The sequence below is a fragment of the Meriones unguiculatus genome, chromosome 12, assembly GCF_030254825.1.
Source record: "Meriones unguiculatus strain TT.TT164.6M chromosome 12, Bangor_MerUng_6.1, whole genome shotgun sequence".
NCBI classification, from domain to species: domain Eukaryota; kingdom Metazoa; phylum Chordata; class Mammalia; order Rodentia; family Muridae; genus Meriones; species Meriones unguiculatus.
In genome coordinates, this window is record NC_083360.1 from 65814820 (window position 1) to 65839481 (window position 24662).

A 24662-nucleotide genomic window follows, 5' to 3' on the forward strand; every position below is an offset into this window, starting at 1 on the left:
ATCTGTGGTTCCTAGCTCCAAATCCTCAGACGTGAGCCTATAACCCGGAAAAGCTATAAAAAAAACAGCAGAGAAAAAAGTGACCATGAGGGTGGAGAAGAATTATAGGGGAAAAAGAAGAAAGTGGGAAGATGTGGGGGGGGAGGCCTGTAACTTTAATTTAGGGTGGAGAGGGAGATCATTATAAAAGAACATGGAGGAAGGATAGATAACAGGATGCCTGAAAATGTCATAAGGAATCATGGTTTATATTTAGTTAAAATTACATATAATATACAAGTGTATGCACGTTTGTTGATAGATGTGCATAAAGTGTGTATGTATGTGTTTGGGTGTGTACTTTCATTGAAGTTGTAGCACTTAAAGAGATAATACACCACCACTGCCAAAAGCCATAGACTATCTGACAAAACCCCAGCCCCAGGCATGAGAAACCTCCTTTTGAGCTGGTTAAGAGAGTCTAAGAGATTCCCAAAACAAGACACTCTTTCTGTTTACCTTAGTCGCCTCCCAGAAGTTGAGTCTAAGTCCCTGTTGCTGATGATGCTTTGGACACAGGGCTCAGAGGACAGGAGCTGGAGCTGACCTTAAAGCCTCACACACGAGATTTCATAGTACGGGAAGGTGCTATGCAGGCTGTCAAGGGAGGAAAGCAGCCAATATGTGTGTGCCCCCTAATTCATTGCCCCATACCAAGTGGTCAGCCCTGAAATCATTCATATGGAGGGTCATATATATGGATAATATGTATATATCACCAAACAAATTCATCAAGTTGCATTCATGTGTTTGTGTGCCTACGTAAGACAATAATAGTTAAAGAAAAAGAGACCATGAATTTGAGAGGAAATAGGGGAGGATGTGAGAGAAGTTAGAGGGAGGAGGTGGAGAAGGAAAATTCTGTAATTGTATTTTATTTTTTAATTTGAAAAAAAAAAAAGCTGGTGATGGTGGTTCGTATCTTTAACCCCAGCATTTAGGGGGCAGAGGCAGACAGATCTTTATGAGTTCAAGGCCAGCCTGGTCTAAATAGTGAGACTCATATATAGACTTGTCTCAAAATACAAAAAAAAATGAAAACAAACTGCAAAAATACAAAAACTTTGGATGAAGAGGAAGAGGGAGAGAAGAGAGAGAGAGTGATGCTTCCAGTCTTCCCAAGCCAACAGCAATTGAGAAGAAGCCTACACAATCACTAGAGGTGTGCTGGGGTATTCTGAGCATGTGGAGTCACTGTGGGGGGTCCTGGGGAAGCCTCTGACAGCATGTCATCGCAGCCACTAGCTGGAGGAGGGTAGGTACCACAGAGGGAACCACACTGACGATGAATGTCCTCTGGCAGAAGAGGAAGAAAAGAACGAGAATGAGGAAAGTACTGTAGACTGAAGCAAAGGGGCTTAGGAAGCAGGTGCCAGAACCTGCACAACCACAGAGGAGTCGGGAAAGATTTGGCATCTTAAGAACCGTAACAACTGAAGGGACTTACATGAGCGGATGGCAAGCTATCATTTTCTAAGCTCAGACGAAGCTTAGATGTGAGACGAAAGGTCGGAGATATGCTCAAGTGGAGAGTTGAGCGCAGACCTACGGAGGCAGACCTGGGATTCCGCTAGACGAAGCAACAACAAGAGAGAAGGGGGGAAGCCTGAGACACTGGTAACAACAAGTGGGCTGCATGAACTATCGGGGGTGGAGAGGCTACGTGGGCAGGGACGGACAGGCTGAGGGCGGAGAAAAGGCCGAAGTGTCAAGGCACCAGGGGTTCCAGCGATACCCTGGACTGTGCTCATGTGTGTAGACAGAGCAAGACAGAAAGATAGCATATTGAGGTTTACAAGCCCTTTGCAGGAGGGCCATTTCAGAGTTTGATAACATTCAGAGTGTAGCGTGACAGACGTGGCTGTAAAACGGAAAATAGCGAAACAAAAGGGAAGCGAAAGGGCAGGATGCAGGTCACCTCAGGTCAGCTCCGGGACTAAGGAGAGAAGTCCACCCACATGCCCACATGCAGATTCCCTGACAAACGGATTGTAGCCCCTAAGAAAGAGTCTGACATCATCACAGCCACCCACCTCTTCTGCCATCTCCAGCCCACACACTTGACTTGAGGAATAAAAGCAGCCCTCCATTACAGCCCACAGAGGCCCCGAAGTGTTCCACATCAACTGTTTAGCTTGTCTTCCTGGGACAACAGGATGCATCACAAGCATGGAGAGCTACTGGTGAGAAGCCCAGTTTTTCACTCCTTGACCTCAGGCTTTGTGGCTGTGTGCCACCAAATCCGGGCTGCTACTCTTCCTGCCAAATCCACAGGGCTGCATCGTTTGTCTCCTAAAAGATCAGAGACTGGTCGTTATGCTCCTTCACCATACCTAGTACATAACAGATACCAAACAAAACAAACATGCATATTTCAAACATTGTCAGGAGAAAAAAAGAAAGAAAGAGAACTACTTGGAAGAGGAAGAGGCCCAGTAGGAGAGGGGAGGCATGGACAAGGAAGGGTAACAAAAGAGAGGTGAATATGTTCAAAGTATATGATGTACGTGTATGAAAAGCACCACAGTGAAACTCATTTGTTTATGCAATTAACATATGCTAACAAAAAAAGCAATAATTAAGAGGATTAGAAGAGTTTTCACCCCAAAGATATGTTTGAAAAGACTATGCTACCAATTGAAACTGTAGAGATCAGGCTTACTCCATATTGCAGGAGACAGTACTTCAGACTGTGCCTTGCCCTGCTTGACTCCATTTTACAAAGCGGTATCTGAGTCCATTTTGAGGGCAGAGGAAGATGGAGGATGACTCTGCACTCTGTTGTTCCTGTTGACGTCACTACCTGTCTAGCACTAACCAAGAAACACAAATGACAATTTTTCCCAAAGAGTTCAAAGACGCCATCTATAAACTTAGCAAAGTAGCCTGGAACACGTGAGCACATGGATGTACTAAAACCACATCAGGAGGCTGAAGACATGGCTCCATGGCAAAAAACACTGTCTGCTCATGCAGGGCACCTGAATTCAGTTCCCATCATCCGCATAATGTGCGGACATATATGCAGGTAAACAATTCACATAAAATAAAAGTAAATCTCTTTTTTAAAAAACACATCAGAAAAACAGGCCCAAGAACTTCTCAAACACATGAAGACCAACAAAGTGTAACACCCTTATGGAGTAGGATACATAAGGGTGCAATGACAATGACCCCACAGACATGTCATCTGAACACCCACGATGTCCCTCAAGAGATCCACCAGCAGAGAACTCCCACCTGTCTCCGAGACTTCAAGCTCAGCCTAGTCCCTACTGCTTGATGAGGCCAACCAAATCGCCCCCTCCATCGATCCATCCTGTCTTCCATCAGGACCCAGTCCCACACCTGGCCTCTACTGCCTTGCACCTCTGCAGTTCCCACACCTCTGCAATGCAGCCCTGCAGACCCTGCGAGCAGCTCTCTGCCTGCAAAGATTCTCTGCATTTACAACAGCCCCTGCCTCTGGAGCTTTTGCAGCCATTCTGAAGCCTACATATAGAGAGATATAATTGCCAGGTGATGTGTAAGGAATGATCTGAGAATTCGTAGTTGTAGTTGGATTGGAATAAAAGACACTGTGTTTTTTCCTGGCCAGCTTCAAAGGGAAATCAAGACTAATTGGCCATGTGCAACCAATCAATCCGAAGCAGCTTACAAATTGTTTTTCAATAAATGCTAGCACTCTGAAGAAACACAAATATGTCTGTGTTTCTAGCATAGCACACTTAGGACAAAATCTTACATGATAAAAATAACAATAAATCTTAAAAGTAGGAGCTAGAGAGATGGCTCCATGGTTAAGAATACTTTCTGTTCTTCCAAAGGACACAAGTATGGATCCTAGCATCCATGCTGTACAACCACCTGTAATGCCAATTTGAGGAGATACGAAACCCTTCTGGCTTCCTCGGGCATACCTGTACTTGCCTTAGACTCACACAAATACATACATACATACATACATACATATAAATCAAAAGTAAATTAAATACATAAATTAAAAGTAAATATATTTTGAAATCTTTATACAATACACATACGTAACAAAATGCCACCTCATAAAACCTATTATCTGTCAATTTAAAATAAAGATATTTTTAAAAGAATAAATCAGTATAACATAAAAAAAATTTGACTGGCAAAACTAATTTATGATATTAATTTACTATGGTATGGTATAATGGGGCAAAAAAATGTGGCTCCATAGCAGGCCACTTGTCTGGCATTTGGGAGGCCCTGGCATCAATCCCCAGCACGGGCAAAAAGAAAAAAAAAATTTTTTTTTTAAAAAGCACAATGGTTGAGTTCACTTCTGTAGATTTAGCATTTCTTGGCCAAGCACAGTGTGTACAGTAAAAATTCATTGATCTGTTTTATCATAATGCATTTACTTTCCTGTCTGTATATGTTAATTCAAAATTTCTCATAGATGGATAAACTAAACAATCAAATTATATATTCCTAATTAGCTTAAATTTGAACAGACTCCCTGTTGTAAGATTAAACAGAAAGCTAAGACAAGGATCATAAAATATATTCCATCAAGTCAAGATAGTGTGCATGTCTGCCATCTGTGGGGTCTCCGCCAGGACCGCGTAAGCTGTGCCAACACCATCTAGAAGCAGCCATCACAGACCCATTAAGAGAATGGATATGGGGCTGGAGAGGTGGCTCAGTGGTTAAAAGCACTGGCTGCTCTTCCTAGAGGACCCAGGTTCAATTCCCAGCACCCACATGGCAGCTCACAGCTGTTTGTAATTCTAGTTCCAGGGGCTCTGACACCCTCACAGAGACACATACAGAGAAAACACCAATGCACATAAAAATAAATAATTTATTTTTTTAAAAAAAAAATGGATATGACTGTGTTCTTACATAATGTGCCTGTCAACCCTGAACTTTAAATGCTGTAACTGTCAATGTGTCCTGAAATAATTTTTTTCAGTTATTGAAAATTACAGAGCCATCCCTTGCTTCCCATCTGTACAAAAACAGGCTGTTAGCAGGATCTGGCTGGCAGGAAGTGGTTTTTTGACCTTTGCCCTAGGGTTATGTGCATACAACCATCTCCTGGTGGTCTATAGCCTTGGCCTGTCCTCTCTTCAGTCCTCTCACCTTTGTAAGAAGGCAGATACTGTATCTTGTCACCACGTGGAAACTTATTGTCCCGAGGTTTGATGGGGCCAGCTTGACTGCCACGGATGTAGTTGAAGTCTTGTTTATACGTTGAGAGTAAATCCATAGGCTCTTCGCTTGGAATGTACGGTTCACGCTCGTGGAATTTCATTGGTGCTATTTTGTGAAGTCCAAAATCTCTCCTGGGAAGAGAATAAGCACATGTCATTGGGGTCCTTTTTCAGAAAAAGACAGTGTCGTCCACTCCTCTCACAATGCCTACTCTACCTCCCTACCTGCTCTTTTCCTCTCATCTATTTTGGAGCATGACACCATAATTCACTTTTGCCCATGTTTGCCCATGTTTGACCCCTTGGGTGTCAGCCTCCCCTCAAAGCCACAGAGGTCTATCATTTACCAGGAGCAGCCCCTCTACCTCATTGCTTTTTCTTTGCCCTTTGGCCCAGACCCCAAACATTTTTTACTTGGCCCATGTGACAGCCTTTCTCCTGATCTTCCTAGTCCTGTTTCAGTTGCCTTGGTGTATCCAGAGTAAATAAAGATCTGATCAGCTGGCCCACCGCTTTAAATGTCTTCCAGATAAAACCCCACTCTCCAGTGCGATATACAAGTTCTCCCAGATCAGTCCCCTGACTTACTCCCCATCCTTGCCCACACAGTATGTCAACCATGAGGCTCATTGAGAAGGAAAGCTCTTCTGCAGCAGATCCCCTGCCTGCCTTCCATCCAACCCCTTGTGTAAGGCTAACATCTGTTTTTCAGATACAGTCACCTTTCTCTCTGTGTTCTGAGCTTCTACTAACATTTCTCTCCTCTACTCAGCCTTACAGAAAACCCAGACGAGAGAAAAAAAATGCAATAGAGACACAAAGTCTTCATTTCTTTGCTCTCTGCTGCTGTCAGTGCCCCTGTTACATCAAAGAGTAAGAAAGCAGTAGAATGGAGAAGACAGAATGCTTTTCACCAAAGCAAAAAAAAATTCCTTCCCGGATCATCCTGCAGTCATGTCAGGCCCAGGTGGCACCTGCCCATCACCCAGGCAACACCCAGTTGTCCTTCCCACTGTAACAGTTTCCACTGCCTATATCTGTATGCTACCAGAGCCTCAAAAAAATTAATTAATTAAATTAAAATTAAAACACTGTTTTTTCCTGAATCGCATTTGGCCAAAGAGAACAAGGGAAAAGCAGATTTTTTTTTAACCTAAAGGTGCTTGCTTGAACAGCCCTGTCAATGGAAGAGAAAGGTTTCCGGACAGGAAAACATTAGGCTAAACACTAATAAAACCTACTTTCCAGGCTGAAACCTGGGGCAGCATTACGGAGCCATGCTTGAGTAGCAAGAGCAACACACTCCACTGTAACTTCTGTCTTGCATGAATTACACACAAGGTTGTCGATAAACCCAAAGCGGGTCCTGAGCATGGAAGCATGAGAATTAGTCTCCTTAGGGCTGCAAGTGGGAAATGGGAGATGCTTCCGTTGCACTCGCATATCACCCTCTAGGTACATCTTGAAATATATCTTAGTAGCAAGAACAGCAACTGCAGCCTTAGCTGCCTTCTCAGTGGCCTCACTGGGGGCTAACAGCAAAGAGAAGCCAAGTGACCCCAGCATCTGGAAGTTGATTATATAAACAGGAATTTTGGAGGAAACAAGCTGACAAAAAGCTAAATAAGAAGCCAAGGGTCAGCTCCACACTTTTAGCCTTCTTAGATCAAAGACCCTCATATATAATGATTGCTTAATACTCAACCAATGGCAGCAAGGCACTAGGAGACACTAAGCCTCTATGGGCTGAATAGACTAATGAAAATGCATGAAACCCCATCTGAAAACCAGTTAACCTGAGAGTTAACTTCCTGCTGAAAGTTCACCTTCTGAAGAGAACATACCTAAGGGAAGCTGAAGTTTCTCTAATTCCATGACTAAAGTAGGATTTCTGAGGCCATCTTAACTGTGTTCAAGTCATGGCTACCCAGACTGTGGTTCACTGTACTTCCGAGAAATAGCAGCAGATACCAAAGGCCAGCACTGAGGAGCAAAGCCAGATGTCCAAAAGCTTGTATGCTGAGTCCTTCTGCTCCAGAGCTCTATGACTATCTTGAAAAGCCTACCTCTTCTCTGAGGTGCCATCTTCCAAGAGTCTCCAGACACTAATAGCTGAAGCAGGCTTAATGCCCCCATCTACTGTTCACTCATAGAAAACTGCTAAGGAATGCTCAAACTCACCAGCCCAAGGGCTGTCCTCAAGCTGTTCCTCAAGACAGAAGCAGACATAAAACTTCTTCCTCACCACGTTTTGGGGAATAGATTTATTATTAAATTTCCTTGCATAAAGAGTTCAAATCCTATTATAAATGTGCACCTATATTTGAATTCACTGACCAGCTACAGAGAAGGCAAATGATTAAGAGGAAGAGAACCCCTTCACCTTCAAGAGAGAGGACTCATTTGTATCTGGCCCAAAAATAGTCACCATGGATTGAGAGTGAGTTTTATCAGAATTTATGTGTTTCCTCATTAGATTTTTATGTTGGGACCCATTCCCTGAAACCTGTCATTAACCACAGCATAGTTGCATGTCCCCAATCACACATAAACTTACATCCTCTAAGTTCATGCAAAAAAAAAAAAAAAAAAAAAAATTTATTCTTCCCAGAAATTGCTTAAGTTTAACAACATTTTTTTCAACATCAGTGGCTTCTCCCTGTGGTACATTGTCCCAGTGCTTAGCCTCCCTGTGACTGTGAATAAAAAGAAAAAAGGTCAAAGACCCAAGTTCCCTTTAGGTAGATAGCTAAAAAAGCTGCCCAGCATGGAGAGCCAAGAGTTAAACTAGACTCAAGTCTGGGTTAAAACAGCCCTGCAGGGGAAGTTATAGCAACTTCATTTCAAATCATCTGGCTAAGGCTGAAGAAAGGTGCTGGGCAAGAAGAGGGGGAAAAGGAAAGGGGAAATTACATAATTGCTAACAAAAAACATTTGCCTGAAAGTGGGGAATGGAGAAGTTTTACGGGAGCCAAGCAACGTTTACTTTTTTTTTTAACAGTTTAATATTTATGCAAATTTCAGAATTAATTATAGTAGCCAAGGAATCAACCCCGTTGAAATGGAATGTATCCTAGGAAGACCCCCTCCTGTTTGCAAAGCAGATCCCTGTCACCCTTCCCCTAAATTGCCCTCTTAAAAACTTCATTCACAGACCATCCCCTCGCCTATGGCTTTGGTCTCCTTTCTGCCAATATTTAAGCTTGCCCCAGTCTTTCCCATAATTAAAACAAAAATAAAATATCTTACAATTTTTTAAAACAAAATACTTCACAGTATTAAAGCCCATGCCTTTAATCCCAGCACTTGGAAGACAGAGGCAGATCTCTGTAAATTTGAGGCCACCCTGGTCTACAGAGAAAGTTCTAGGACAGCCAAGACTACACATAGAAATCTGTATTGAAAACCAATATATATATATACACAAATATATATATAATTTCTATAACATATTATAATATTTATTTATATATATTTATTTTTAATATAAACACACATGCACGCACACTCAAGAGACTCTTCTCTCCTGGGCCTCGCCTCATGCCCTCTCTCCTCTAGAAAGAATAAACATAACTTCTGTTCCTCCCAACCACCAAATTTGGCTCTACCCCACATAGTAGCCAAGGCATCCTACAGCCAATCTCCGTTTCTCATCCTTAGCCCACTGCATGAATAGATTAACCACGGTGACTGTCCTCAGGTTTGTGTTTTGTCATCTTAGCCATCTCCTCTTGAAGGGGTGGGGAGGTGCTCTTTGCCTTTAATTCATTGTTTCCGTATGTAATAATTTAAACTTCCCCAGGTCAAAAGACACCTTCAAAGGTGTCATCCTCGGCAGGCTGCAGAGCCTTTTCCGGAACTCTAAGAAGGATCTCTCAACAGAAATACAAAGCTTGATCCCAACGGACATCACCCATGAAGCCAGGAGATGTTCGTACAACCACCCAGGATTCAGATTACACAATGCTATCTCCTCCTCTAATCTCAACTCCTCAATTCCCGCTGAGGCAGAAGCCAACATTGTCACCATTCCATGTAGCCTAGAAGAAGCCATGTTTAAGTACTGAAAGGACTACAGTCAGCCCAGTAAACAGGTTCTGGAGCAGAGCCAGCAGGTGGGAGAAGAAATGGCTCTGGCTGTGTTTGCTCCTTCAGTTTCCATAAACTACTTGTGAGTTGCAGCTTCTAGCCGAAAGCAGTCACCAGCCTGCGCCAGATGAGGCAGGTAAAACCAGCCTGTGCCAGATTCTTTTTGGTCAAAAAAAAGAAGAAGAAGAAGAAAAAGAAAAACACAGAAAAGCAAACATGCGGCAGTCTTGGAAAGAAAGGAACTAAAGCCAACATTCTGTATGTTGCTGGGCCTGGATCCCTGCTTGCCTCACATGCCAGAAGCAGGCTTCTGAACTAAAAATAACTGAGTTAAAATGGAATTTGGGCTGCCACTCAAGACATGAAATTTGCACTTTGAGCCTAGTCAAATTACCTGTCTAATAAACAAACAAACAAAAACATTTTTCAGAGGAATGAATAAAAGGAAAGCAATCAAAACGAAGCATTCACAATACAGTCCAGAACCAACACAAACCAACTTGACACACTGTAGGAAAATGTGACCCATGTACCTCAAGCAGACCAGATGTTGAACATAGCAAAGATCTCAAAGCAGTTTCAACTATGCTTAATGGGAAAAGGCAAAATAAGGTCATAATAAACTAAGAGCTAGAAAATGACACAAGAGAAATAAAAGCTATTATCCAAAGAACCAAATGGAAATTCAAAAAGCTAAAGCCAGGCCTGGTAGTACACCCCTAATATCCCCATATTCCAGCACTTGGAATAAGAATGGGAGTCTGGTCATAAGTTTAGGCCAGCCTGGGATACCGAATGAGACCTCCTCTCAATAAGTAAGTAAGTAAATAAATAAATAGATAGATAGATACAAACTACATTATCTGAGAAAAAATAATTCACTGGGCTTAGGAAAAGGAGGAAACTGTCAGTGAACTTGAAAATTTATTAAGAGCCATCTAATCTGAACAAAAATAGGGAAGATTAGGGCAGAGAAGAAAACAGAACACCGGGGACACAGAACACCAGGGACACAAGAAGATTCTTAAATAATGAACGAAATGCCCATCAAACTCAATGAGAATGCACATCAAAGAAGTGGAAGGCTCTCAAGTTCCCCAGGCACGCCTAGTGCTGAGAACCTTAGCTGCTTGTCTTCATCAGTCCTCAGGCCCACGCTGACAACACAGGCAACCCCACCATTGTCCCTTTGAGTAACAGTCCAGTCTCTATCCACAAAGAAAACCCACACAGTTGAACCAGCATGTTAAGACTCAACTCGTTACCGTTTCTTGCATCCTTCTTGATTGTGGAAAAGCCCACCAAAATCAATTAGCTCTTGCCTCCCTTAAGCTCCCCGATTTATCAATAAGTCTTATCAATAAGCAAGTCTATACTAGTAACTCCCAGCATCCCACTATCCCTGTAACCCTGTCCCCTACCTTCAATCCATCTCTTTCCCCACCACCACCACCACACACACACACACACACACACACACACACACACACACAAGCACCTCCAATTGGCTGTCCATATCTTACTCCCTCTTAGGGTACTACTTAACACTACTGAAGCGGGCTTAGCCAACAGAAATACTGTCCCAAGTGGGCTCCACATGTTTCGTCCAGTGGCATGCCTAGTGGGAAGTGAGGCTAGAAATGCAAACTTTCTTCATAAATTGATGATGGATTTAGCTGAACTAAAGATAAGTCCTCTGCAAGAGAATTACTAAAGACTGCAAATTTTTTAAAAAAGAAAATATATGTATATATAGAGAGAGAGGTTTTCCTGTAAGAAGGGATGGAAATCGCAGGCATTCCCTTTCTGACGTCTGCTTTAAATCCCCACAATTTATGGTCAGTAAGGGTTGTATGCAGCTGTAATCATGCCTCGTGCTGGGATGATAACCTTTCCAGAAGCCAGGTGGTTTTTGTGTCTGGACTTAATCACCAAACTCAGCCAAGCCGGGACCAAATGACTTTTTCATGCAGCAGGTGGGAGCTGGGCGACCAGCCTCATCATTGCAGAGTCCACCTGTAGATAAGGAAATTCGAGCAAGGTGCTATGGGAGCAGAGGGGGGAGGGAGGCCGGGGCTATGCAGATAGTCATCCCATCCCCTAAAAGCCTGGGGAGGCAGACTACTTTACATTCCTGAAAGTAGCTCAACTTTTCCTCAGTCTGTGAAAATCACCCCAGCAGGCACAAGTTGAGAAGCAAAGGCAGTGAAGGTACAGGAGAGCGACTGCCGCTGAGTTTGTGCCTGATCCTAGGGTAGGATAAAAGGGAAAAAATTTCCCTTATCACCTTTCCTCCTCCAACCTCAGTTTGAGGTCTTGAACATAGGACCTTCCACATAAGCAAGTGCCCTAGGATCAAGGCATGCCCCAGCTCCCAGGCCTGCTTTTCTTACTCCCCATTAATAACTGGATTCTACCCCTTTCTCTTTCTAAAGCTCTGTAGTCATTACTAGTTTGGGGAATTCTTTCAGTAGCTGGGGACCTCTTGATGTAAACTGGATTTATTGTTGGAGGGGTTCTGGCTGAGGCGGGGCACCTGCTGGGAGATGGGTTTATTGTTACAAATGACTTGGGCAAAGATAACTCAGCTCAGGTCAGAGGTTAATTTTATGATTTGCGAAACATCAGGAAGGAAGAAGGTATGTAGGGCTTCCACATCTGAGGGCCTCAGAGCTGGGAGGTGGGACAGGGATCCCCCTGTAGAGGATGGATGGATGTTTGTTCTCCTAAGATATGGACAATGAACAAGAATGTCCCCAAACATCTGCATCTCAGGCACTCTTTCCTGTACTTCCAGGACAGAAAATAAATGTCTGTCATAACGCTGCACATCTTGAACGTTTGTGAGATCTCCAATTCAAAACCCACAGCATAACATCACAAGAGCCATTCTTTATTGTCAGTCTTCTCTCACCACCCAAGTTGTTATGGAGCCTTTCACAAAGCCGAACATTCCTTTTCCAGCAGCAATCCCTCCCATTCCCTTTGAATACTTAACCTCCCACCTTTAATTAGACAGGCCACTTTAGTCTCCTGACCCCCACTTCAACGAGAAAGAGTTCTTTCTCCGTAAGAGGGTGTTCGGGAACCATTAAGGAAGCTAACAAGTGTAAAATCTCTTTCAGAGCTATCTAACTAACACATTAGCACACGTCACGCTGCGCTAACGCTGCACGCTGCTTCCTCGGCATCATCACACTTGGCACTACTGCTTTCGTGCCCACCATCTGCCCCTGAGCACTGTTTGCCCTCACCTGGATGTCGTCAGGCCATCCATTGGGATGGCTCCTTTCTCGTATACCAACTTGGGCTTGAAGGAATCTCTGGGCAGGTAAGAGTCGTAGATTGGATAGTTCTCGGTGTACTCGGAGAGAAGACATGGTTTCTCTGTTTTGTCATAAATCTTCGTAGGGAGATGTGGACAGTGATGCCGCCTACAAAAGATAAGTGGAGAGTTTGGTTCATTACTCTTTTTTTTAAGTTGTAATTATACTGAGTTTCTTTAATAATATTTTTAATTTATTTTTATTCTTTTTTTTTTATTTTATGTTGCTTTCTCGAAAGGAATGCATCCAGTCTGAAAATGCCATGTCCTCCAAGTTGGAGGTAGAGTGATTGTTGCCACTGAAATTCAGAATTTAACCTGTTCTTCCCTCTATCATATTATGTGGATGTCAAAAATTAAAACATCAGTTGTTTAATCAAAATATGTGAACCGTAAAATTACACACAGCATGGCTGACATTCAACTGTCACGTGTCACATTGCTTGTGAAAGTGTTTAAAATAGTCTATCATAATAAATGGCTATGGTGTCTAACCCTTCTGAGAGTCACCATACCCAACTGCTCTTCTGAAAAACTAGAGAGAGAAATTACTTTGGCAGCTTCCAGATCCCCAGTGCAGGAGTTCCACTCTTATCCTTGGTCAGAAGATGGAAATACCCTTGGTCCTTTCCTGGCCCCAAGCCAGGAATGCCAGACAGGCTCTGGTTTGGTACCTCTCTTCTCCTAAGTGTGGCCCCTTGCATGGAAGTTTCACATTGGGATGCAACCTCAGTTCCAGCTAGACACAATCTCCTCTGGTGAACAGCTTTGGAACTGGACCTCTGGGGTCATTTCAGCTTGGGATTTTAGAGTCTCGGCTCTTACAGGGGAGAGGGAGAATGTTAGGTAACTACCTGAGAATTAGTACCCTTGGAGGCCATTGAGGTCCACCCTAGACCCCACTTCCTGTCTAACTCTAGAAAGGAGAACATCACAAGTACCCCTTTCCTTGGCCCTCCTGGTCAAAAGAAGGAGCTATCCCTGGATTTGGTGAAGACATGACATCATGATCTGCTCCAAAGATTAGAACTTTAAACATGACTCTCCCCTCACACAAGAATCAACCCAGCAGGACCTGTCATATCACCAAGCCACGTGTTCACAGAGATTGAGGCAGTAAGCACACGAGGCCTGCATCAGGTCAAGTTGCTACAACTCAGTCACCTGGGCAAAGGCAGTCTGTTGGAAGAATTGCCTCAATCAGATTGCCCAGTGGGCATGTCTGTGACAGGCCCAGCCCATTATAAGGAGCACCATCCCTAAGAAGATGGAACTGTGCTGTATTTAAAACAAAAACAGCTGCTCCAGTAGGCAAGCCAGTAGGCAGCATTCTTCCACGGACTCCGCTTGAGTTCCCACCCTGACTCCCCTCAGTGGCGGGCCAGATAAACCCTCTCCTCCCCAGTTTGCTTTTGGTCATAGTGTTTCATCACAACAGGAAGCAAATGAGAACATGTGGGATCTAGACACTTGCAAAAATCAACAGAACTAAGGCAGAGCTTGTGATACCCGAACTTGAGGAAGTAGAGGCAGAAGCAGCCCATGTATGAAGTATGGGGTGAGCCTGGACCTCATAGTAAGACTCTATCTCAAATATCAAAAGAAAAAAATAAAAGTAACAATACAGAAAAAGCTCTTGTTTTGGTTGCTTGGTCAGTTAAATTTGAGGCAGGATCTTGCTATGTGGCCCTGGCTGGTCTCCGACAAAGTTAAACATCCTCTGCCTAAGCCTTCCTGGGGTATTACAGGCGCGTGATCCAACCACACTTGGCAAAAAAAATAATAACCATAATATAAAATAATGACAGCTGGGGGTACATAGATCAGTGGTAGCAAACCTGATTTGCATGCCATAGATCCTAGGTTCAGTTATAAGCACCAGCAAATAATACATATGCATATACACACATCTTTTTACATTTTAAAATTAAATACTATATTAAATATGACATATTTAAATATGTTAAATATATTTAGTGAATATATGTGTTATGCATATCTATTTAAATTTTGTTTATATTTATCAAAGTTGATTTGTTTACCTATCAAATCGCAATGCTAATAACAAAATGTTAATAAAAGGAAAAACTACACGCATAGGAAAAGGTACCTAATTCCGAGCTACCTTATTTTCTGTAACTCTATAATTGTCCCCAAAGTAGTCCATTGCTTTTTTAAAAGGTTAAAAGACGGGCAGGCTGCACTCCAGGCGGCAGCGGCAGCGGCCCAGTGGCCCCTGCACTTAGTTCAGAGTTCCCGGCTGTATTACCGCCACCACTGCCGCCCTGTGCGACCCTCTCTAAAGTACAGCCAACCTGGACAGCAAGTGCTTTCACGTGACGCTCCCGTCCGTTTCTGTTTCATTTGTAAAGCCGTAAATAGAAAAGGCCTCAGATTCTGCCTTGATCACTGTTCGTTTTTATTGTAAAATGCTTTTGACTCATGTTAGATGTTTGATATATAGTCTCTCAGCTTTATGGATACACTCCAAAACCACCAGACTCCTGAAGCCGTAGACAATGCTAAACCCTATTTGTACCATATTTATATGATCCATACTTACCTAGGTCTAAGTTTAATTTGTAAATCAGGCACAAAAAGAGGTTAGAAGGAGGTTAGTCATAACTGAGTGTAGATCTTAGTGACCTCATATGACGTTTTCCTTCATTAAGTTGAGGACTCACGTTTGCTCTTAAGGAGGCACTTTATTAGTTCCCTTTGGTGTGTCCAGATGCTCTTGTACTTTGAGACTATTATTAGGTAATACAAGGGTTACTGAGTATAATTCTTTCAATACCACAAGTTGATCTGATAGATGAACAGTTAACTAAATATTGGAGGGCAACACGGGGTAGACACAGTGGATAAAGCGGTGATTGGTGAGCTGGCAATAGATTTAATCACACTACTCAGAATGGCATGTAATTTTAAACTTATGAGTGACTTCTAGATCCCTCCACTTAATATGGCCAGGCTGCATTTTACTGTGAAGTGACTGAAAATACAAAGAGAAACCAGGGATGAGGAGGTCACTGTATCCCTGTATACAGGGAGATCGTCTACAGACCCTGTACTTTATGGTGTTAAATGATCAATAAAACTACTGTTTTTGTAAGCATACATTGTTAGCATTTAATGTATGATATTGATGGTATTTTATTTATATTTATAAAATGTTTAATAACTGTTGCATAAATAAGTTCACTCTAGATATAAACTGCTGTTCACAAAATAAAATGAAATGGCTCTCATTGTATATGAGAGATATTCTCATCATTTCTGAGTTCACAATCAGTCCAATTATCTGAGTTTTTACTCTAAGCCAACCATTTTAGGATTCCTACAAACCTCAAACCAAGCCAGGAAGTTCAACTTAACAAAAATACCACTGCACATGTAATTTGCTCACCCACACTCTTGAGAGAAAAGTCAAGATCTTACTAAACCTAGCATTTTCAGTATAATGAAAGTTACAGGCAGAGCAATCTTTCCTCCCTCTTTAGGGCCCCTGCCTTTTAAACCAGTGAAATATTCTTTTTGTACTGTGGCTACTTCTTTTAAGTGCAATATATTATAACCACTTATTCCAAGAGAAAAATAAGTTTAACAGAAAAATTCTGCAGTGTGGTCTGTATCTTAAAGTGGATTTCAATATGGCAATAAGCTTCCATTACAGATTGAAGTTCCGTTAAAGGAGATTTGTATTGACATACATTTATTAAACAGGTTTTATTTACTAGACCTATTAGTTAACTAAACATCTGTCTTTACCTTGACATATCAAAAAACTTTTGCTCAAAAAATATTTCATTTGGCAAGATATCCCAAAAGTTGCAACAGTGGCGCTTATGTCCCAGATATAACCAACAGCTCTCTAATTGGACTTAAGACCCACAGGAGGGAATTCATACCTGGAATTTTACAAGGCTTATAAACCTAGCCTACTTCCTGTGGGTGATGAGATCATGGACTGCAAACAAAACTCACTCCTGCCGTTTTTCTCAAACCAGTCTAATTCCCAACCACATCCTAAGTACTTACTCATATAACAGATAAGTACAGCTCCCACCTCTCACCAGAGAAGCTTCTGTTTATGGCAGACAGAGACCATTACAGAAATAGATAACTGGGGGGGGGATAGATATCTTAACAGTGAAGAGCACTTGTTTTTGCAAAGGGCCTGGTTCCCAATACTCACACACTGTCCTAGAACTATCAATAGCTACAGTCCCAGAGGAATCTGACGCCATCTTCTGACATCTGCCAGCTCCAGGCACACACATAGAGTACATACACACATGTGTACATGCAGGCAAAACACTCAAATGCATAAAATAAAATAAATCTTTTAAAAGTACAATTTTAGAATGCACAACTGGTCAAAATGCAGAAAACAACTGGCCATGGAGTGCCCAGCTCCAACTGATACATCTACAACACAATCCTACACCTAAAACTCAGGGAGCATTATGGATGAGAAAGGAGAAAGATGCAAAAGCCAGAGAATCAGAACATCTTCCAGAAGGTAGGATCACCTGTATACAGCAGGAAAGCTGTACCCATTAAATCTTGGCAATACAGTTTCTCAAACATATGACCTGCATATGACACCATCAGTTAATATATCAACTTGGATAGGGGAAATTTCACAAGGCCCCGGCCCTAGATAAAGAACTACAGGTATTTAATGGTAGCTGAGAGGGACTCAGTCTTATACATGGGTCAAGCCCCCTCAGAGCTTATCCAACCTCAACTGGTCAACCCTAAACACATGTACGTACAAAGAACAATAAATGGATTCAGCACAGTGTGTGTGGGGTGTGTGTGTGTGTGTGTGTGTGTGTGTGTCAATAATTAAATATAAGTAGCCATAAACCTGAGAGGGAGTCAGAGGGAAATGGGAGGCATTACAGGGAAAGGGGGGAAAACTGGCAATGCGGTACTTATGTATGGCACCTTTTTAAAAAATTTTAAGTAAAAAATAAATGATTCCCTGTCTAAGTTTGCTCCAGGGGGTCATCTCCTTCCTCTGCCTGTACTGTAGCATTGTGAGATCTCTCAAGACTCTGAGATCCATGTCTTTGGTCATCTACCTGCCCCGAGGGATAGAGACTAAGTCTGAGGTCTCAGATTCTTGCAGCTAGCCTAGCATCTGATAGACTCCAATAATAGATGAATGGGAGACAGAAGAAGGGTACTATGTAGGAGGAAGAACTCCCAAAAGAAAGATGTTTACATGGCTGAAGAAAACAGCTTAGTTGTTAAATGGCTCTTGCTGCTCTTGAAGACCTGAGTTCAGTTCCCAGCAACAACATCAAGCAGCTCACAATCACTTCTGTCTCCAGGAGATCAGATACCCTTTTCTGGCCTCCAAGGGTGCCTGCATTCACACACAGGGAGACACAAGGAGACAGACAGACAGACACTAAAGGCATACATGCATGTGAAAAACAGATATTTACAAGACACCAGAAAAAGAAAGTTCACTCATGTGTCCCCTTAGTGCAGCCTATGTGTACAAAAGCTTTAGAGTCTTGTTTTAGTGGCATCTACACAAAGATTATAGATGCCCACTTTTGGAACATTTGAAAGTCGGTTTGATGACCATGAGCAAAATTCCTGAAAGCCCTTCCAGCTGAGGTGCTTATGTCATTGAACAGCTGCCTTGGCCACCTTGCTCTGGTGCCTACTCACAAAAGCCCGGATGGAGGCAATAGCAGGGGATGAAACGGAGAGGGCAAAAGTGTTTTAATTCAACAGAACTCTCTGAAGTCTTTCCACTTGAGAGAGAAAAAGAAACAGTCCTAACTTACTCTGACACCTGGGAAAGGGTGTAACAGGGACTTGACGAAATTCACAAGAAAATTAATAATAGCTGACTCTGAACACTGACTCCAAACTAGAGTCAGAACCAAGGGGGGGGGTGTTGAAAAAAATCCAACCCAATGACTCATATGCAGATAACAATTTTGCAGCTCAGAATAATGGACACAACCCAGCTGTGGATACAGCGCAGGTCCTCTGACAAGGTACTCCCCCACCACACATCTGGCTCAAGCCATCTGTGACTCAGGTTACCCTAGAAGGAATGACAGGAGTTAGACTAGTTCCCTCAAATAATGCCATTCAATAGAAATAAAATACAAACCACATGCCACCTTCAGTCTGTTGGTCACATTAAAATGGTAAAAAAGAAACAAGTAAAGCTTCACAGAACTCAGTTTTTTCCAAAGTCTTTCATTTCAACAAACCATTAGTATAAAAATTATTGTGCCATTTTATTTTATACTCTTAGAAATCCAGTATTTATTGAATATTTGTAGTGTATCTCAGTTTGGACTCGCCACATTTCAAGCAGCCACATGTGATAGCAGCCTTTACCCTGGAAAGCCAGGGACTAGAATTTCAAGGTTCAAAGGAGCTGCCAGCACATAGGTGTTCAAGGTTTTTCTATAAATGTAGCTGGACCCAAAGGCTTACAAATATTTCTTAACCAAGCCTGATGGTGCATGCCCATGATCTCAGCTCTCCAGAGGTAAAAGCAGCCACCTTCAGCTACAAAGTGAGTTCATAGCTGGCCTGAGCTATACAACACTTCTCTCAAAAAACAAGATTTTTTTTCCAATTTGCAAATGGAGCCTTGAATCTTCTAAAATTGCCTTCATGTGACATAATCAGAAACATTAAAAAGGCTTGAAACTGAAGCTCTCCCACAATTTATCTCAACCTCCAGCTTGGGGCTTCCACCTGGCGAGCCTGTATCACTTCTTGCGTTTGCTCTTCTCTTGTAACTCCACTTTGACAAAATGCTTCCCTTTCAAAGGCCCATCCAAGATGCCACCACATCCAAATATTTTAAATAATCAGGTGGCCGGGGAGGGAAGCCACGACATGTGTCGAGGTCAAAGAACAACTGACAGTCTGTTTGCTCCCTTCGTGTTTATGTGGATTCCGGGATCGAACTCAGGTCGCTGGTCTTGCTCAGCAAGCACCATCTGCCCACAGAGCCATCTTACTAGCCCATCTACCCCGAGCTCTCCTCAGGGCTACTGATGAGCCCACTGGACACTGTCACTGACTGTGACACTCCCTCTGCTCAGACACTGAATAATAATACGTTTCCACCTGTTTTTCACCCTCTTAATTGCTCACCATGTAAAATGTTCTGGTTTTCACTGGTATTTTGTGTGTACGTATTTTGTGTGTTAGAGCCCATTTCTGCACACGTATAAAATACACTGTAATCAAATCAAACTAACTGACATGTCCCTCACCTCAAACATTTCTTTGTACTAAGAATATTCAAAATCATTACTACTAGCTATTACAAAACATACAATTAAATATAGCCTAGGAACCACAATATGACTGGCCTAGCCAAATAACCCCAATGGTGTAATAGTGACACTCTTATCCTGGAGGTAACCAATAGCTGTTTAATTGGCTGGAGAAAACCAACCCCAGCTGGTATAGCTACAATACAACCTCTACACCTGGCTCAGAAAAACACTGCAAAAGGAGCAGAAAGATTGGGAGAGCCAGAGGACCAAGACGCCCGGTGCTAGAGTGTCTTCTAGGTGTGACAGCGATGCAGTACCCATGAAATCTAAATAGTACAGTTGACTAAAAAAGACCTATATAATGATACCACCAGTCAACATGCCAGTTCAGATAGGGGAAACTTCACAAGATCCCACCCCTAAATGAAGAGCTATGGGCAATCAGTAAGTAGCTCCTGGGAGAGAGAGACTACATTCTTCTTCATGGACAACCTCTCAAGGTTGTCCAGTTGCAAATAGCCCTAAACACATATACATAAAAGTAATACCTAGTGGGCTCTGTGGTGTGGTAGGTGTGTGTGTGTGTGTGTGTGTGTGTGTGTGCCTAAACACACAATGATTATAAAACAAGAGGTCACGAACTTTAGACAGGGAAACACAGGAAGAGTTGGAATGGGGAGAGTAAAATGAAAATGTAAATGTAGTACTCTAAAAAGGAAAAAATTAAACAAACAAAAGGTCAATCATACTTACCCTACTGTACAAGTGTTCTTTGGTACCCTTTATCTCCTAGAATGCTTTGCATAATTGTTCTTCTTATTAATTTCCATGGTTACAACTTGGTTGCTAAACACTCTATCTTTAATAGGCTTCAAGTATGGGGCAATTGTTATGCACCACAGGGAAGAGTTTCTCTCTTTGCCCAAGTAATTGTCATGCCAATGCTATGAGGGAAGCATTTCTTTTTAATCCCCATTTAACAAACATGGAAACTGAGGCTTAGGAGATGGCATCTTTCTCAAGCTCATGTGGCCAGAAGCTGATGTTGCCAAACTGTGTTCTTCATTACAGCCATCTGCCATAGGGATTAGTTAGGTATACACCTGTACGCTACTAACCCTGCTTCTGGTTTCTCAGATAACCCAAAGGACAGATCTTTGACATGTCCAGACAAGTTCTCGTCAGCTGTACTCAGTCTTCCGACGACACAGAAAATATCTCAGCACAAACCAAAAAGTAGATACAATTCCAAATACTCTTGAAAATTCTGGGACTTCCTTTACTGTGTAAACAGGAGACTCTCATTAAAGTAATAATAGGAACAGAGAAGAATACAGACTGCTGGATCATGGAGGATCCTGGAGATCAGCCAGCCTCTCTGCTTCACCATGCAGATGTAGATGCTGAGACTCAAAGACATTGCGTCCCTGCCTGGGGTCACACAGCTGGCCAGTAACAGCCTCACTCACAGCCCTGTATCACCTCCCACGTAACTGGCTTCCCACTTTCTACCCAATTTAGAACTCGAAGTTCAAGCTCTTAAAGGATTTTCAGTCTGTTTTTCCTTTTTCCCAGTGGATGGAAGCTTGTGAGCCATCACAGCTGCTTGGGGGTGGGGAACGACACTTGCTGCAAGAAATATGTTCTCAGTGTGCTGGAGACAAGGATTTCCAAGCCATGGATTTCCCTCAAGCCATGAAAATTGCCACTCTACACTGCTAGTTTACGCTGGAGAACAGAAACTGAGATACTAAATGCAGGACTTAAGATGAGGATCCATGTCCCTGGAGCAGAAAGTTTGCTCTCTTCACAGTTCCAGAAATCCAGGCCAACTGACAGAGCCAAAATTTCCCAAAAGCATGTCAATCAATCTATCAGCAGTAGTTTATAAGCTTTTAACGTATCTATTAATTTGTTTTCTTATCTTCATAACATACCCAAAGATAAGCGTCAAGTAAAATGGTCTTATAGACTGCAAAATAGACACTTTTTATATTTTTAATAGTATAGTATAGTGGGTTTATTATGATATATATATACATATATATATTTGACCATCTTCACCCCATTAACCTACTTTGTCCCCTTTCAACTCCCACTAATCCCCTTTCTCTTCCCAATTAGTCTCCTTCTAGTCCCATTTGTGTATATGTGTGTGAGACACAATGAGTTTAATTAGGGTTGCTTAGTGGGTACCCTAATAAAGGGAACAGGGACTGTTTCTGACATGAACTCGATGGCGAGCTCTTTGACCTCCCCCTCCCCCACCCCCCCCTCCGCCCCGAGAAGCAGCCTTGCTAGGCCACAGAGGAGGACTTTGCAGCCAGTCCTGAAGACACCTGATAAACCAGTATCAGATGTAAGGGGAGGAGGTTCTCCCTTATCAGTGGACTTGGAAAGGGGCAGGGAGGAGATGAGGGTGGGGGAGTGGGATTGGGAGGGAAAGAGGGAGTGGGATAGAGCAAGGACACAAAGTTAACAAACTGTAACTAATATTAAAAAAATAAAAATTAAAAAATTCAATTACAAAAAAAAGAAAAAATAATAATAATAATAATAATTAGGGTTGCTTACAGGAAACAAGAGCGAAGGGTTTTTTACAAAAACATCTTACCAATAGTTACACCACTGAAAAAATGTTCTTTTAACAATTAACTATAAATCCTCAGGGAAAGACAGGGCCTCAAGAACTTCTCTAGGACATTGAGGGGCCAAGTCTTGTGTGGGTCTTGTGCAGGTATCACAACTGCTATGAGTTCAAGAGTTCAACCGTGACACATCAGTGGGAAGGGCTCCGAGACCACGAGTATGCTATTGCCTTAACAACCGGTTGCAGAGTCCTTTTTTGTGATGATACAGTCTCACATTTGCTGTTTACTAACTTTGAAAAAAAAAAAAAAAAAGAAGAGAATTCAAGCATGTTGAACCTTCAGGCATAAACGATACTGTCATTTAAATAGCTGTTGATGCTCCTTTATACTTGAAAAAAAATGGTTTAAGAAATTTAATTTCCTAAAGCAATATGTCGATTAATGGTACAATTGCATAAACTTTCTGTAGGCAGGGGAGAGCAGAACTATATCTCATACAAAGAACTGGTTGGGATCCAAGATGGCGGCAACCGGCACACACCATATCTGAGGGGCAGAGGATCTGAAACTCTGAAATTGGTGAGTGGAGGGGCAGCAGAACCCAAAACAATGACACCAAGGCTTCCAGGGAGAAAGGGGACAAACCCTGACTGAGACCAATAGGATACAGGTCAACCGCAGACATCTCCGTGGACTCCTCCTGGGGACTCAATTCCCAGGCACTTCCTGGTAACCTGAAGAGGCAGCGGTGGAGGCACCACAGTCAGCAGAGGCAGCCCACAGTGCACCCAGCTCCTCGCAAAGATCACAGTGCCAGCTGCTCCAAGCACAGATCTCCCTGCTTGAGATTTGAGACAGAGAACACTCAATCCCCCAGCATTTCCCCACAACAGGCCTCCCTTCTCCCTCCTTGGCAGAGGTAGAGGCTGCCGAGGAGGCCCACAGCGCCTGACTCAGAGCAAAGAGTCCAGCCCACTGTGCCCACAGCTCCTAGCACAGAGCACAGTGCCAGGCCCACAGAGCCCGCAACAGAGTATAGAGGTCTGGCCTGCAGCGTCAGCCACAGAGCACAGAGTCCGGCCCACAGGGCCAGCCACAGACTGTAGATCACTGTAGAGGTGTTCAGGAAATTGGCGGCTGCAAACGGAACAGCACTAGCATCCACACCCCCCTCCTGCACCTGCTCCCCTCCCCCATATCCCAAGTACCTATACTCCCTAGTACCCCCTCCTTCAAGACACACTTCTACGCACATCCACACACTTGCTCCCCCTGCAACTGCAATTCTGTGCCAGCAGCTTTTCCTCCCTCAGGTACAGCTGAAGCACCAATACACACTCTCAAACCAGTGGACCTCTCTCATCTTCCTGAAGAATACTCCAGATACCAGAGAAAGATGGTTCCAGTCTGAACCACAGATGCCAGGAACAAACAGTAAAGGTTACAGATAAGCAGATGGCCAGAGGTCTGTATAAGAACACACCCAACAAAAATCAAGACATCATGGCTCCACCAGCAACCCCCAAAATCAATGGACATTTCAATACATCAGAAACACAGGAAAATGACTTTAAAGCAGTGCTTAGCCAGTTATTACATGCACATAAAGAGGAAACAAACAAAACTCTCAAAGAAATAGCCACCCAAATGGAGGCAAATGAAGAAATGAACAAAGCTCTCAAAGAAACAGGAAAATATAGTCAAACAAATAGAGGCACAACTGGAGGCACAATTAGTGGCATATAGAAAGGAAACAAACAATAAAGAGACCATCATAGAGAGACAGGAATCCACATTCAAACAGATGAAGGAAATGGTGCAAGGCATGAAAACAGGATTAGAAGAAATAAAGAAAACACAAACAGAGAAAACCCTGGAGCTGAAAAACTTAAGAGAAAAGATCAGGAACCACAAAGGGAAGCATCACCAATAGAATACAAGAGATGGAAGAGAGAATCTCAGGTGCTGAGGATACACTTGCTGAAATTGATACTTCTCTCAAAGAAAAAGTAAAATAAAAAAAAAAGTCACAAACACGAGATGGGGGCAAGATGGCGGCGCTGGGAGGACTCTCATTCTGAGCAGCAGCAGCAGGATCAGCACAGTGACCAGCAATCAGAACTCGCGGCCATAAAATACAGTCATTGTG

General features: G+C 42.8%; 1 protein-coding gene across 2 annotated transcripts in view; it reads right to left on the reverse strand.

The window, feature by feature from the left end:
* Saxo1 (stabilizer of axonemal microtubules 1) overlaps positions 1-24662 on the reverse strand; it is a 128335-nt gene that overhangs the window by 18438 nt on the left and 85235 nt on the right. For both annotated transcript variants that reach the window (XM_021649787.2, XM_060365812.1), the window contains 2 exons: positions 12572-12751; positions 5158-5360 (listed from right to left, as the gene is read on the reverse strand). In XM_021649787.2, coding sequence (XP_021505462.1) covers positions 5158-5360; positions 12572-12594 — 226 coding nt within the window. In that variant the 5' untranslated portion in view covers positions 12595-12751. The remainder of the gene's footprint in view (positions 1-5157; positions 5361-12571; positions 12752-24662) is intronic.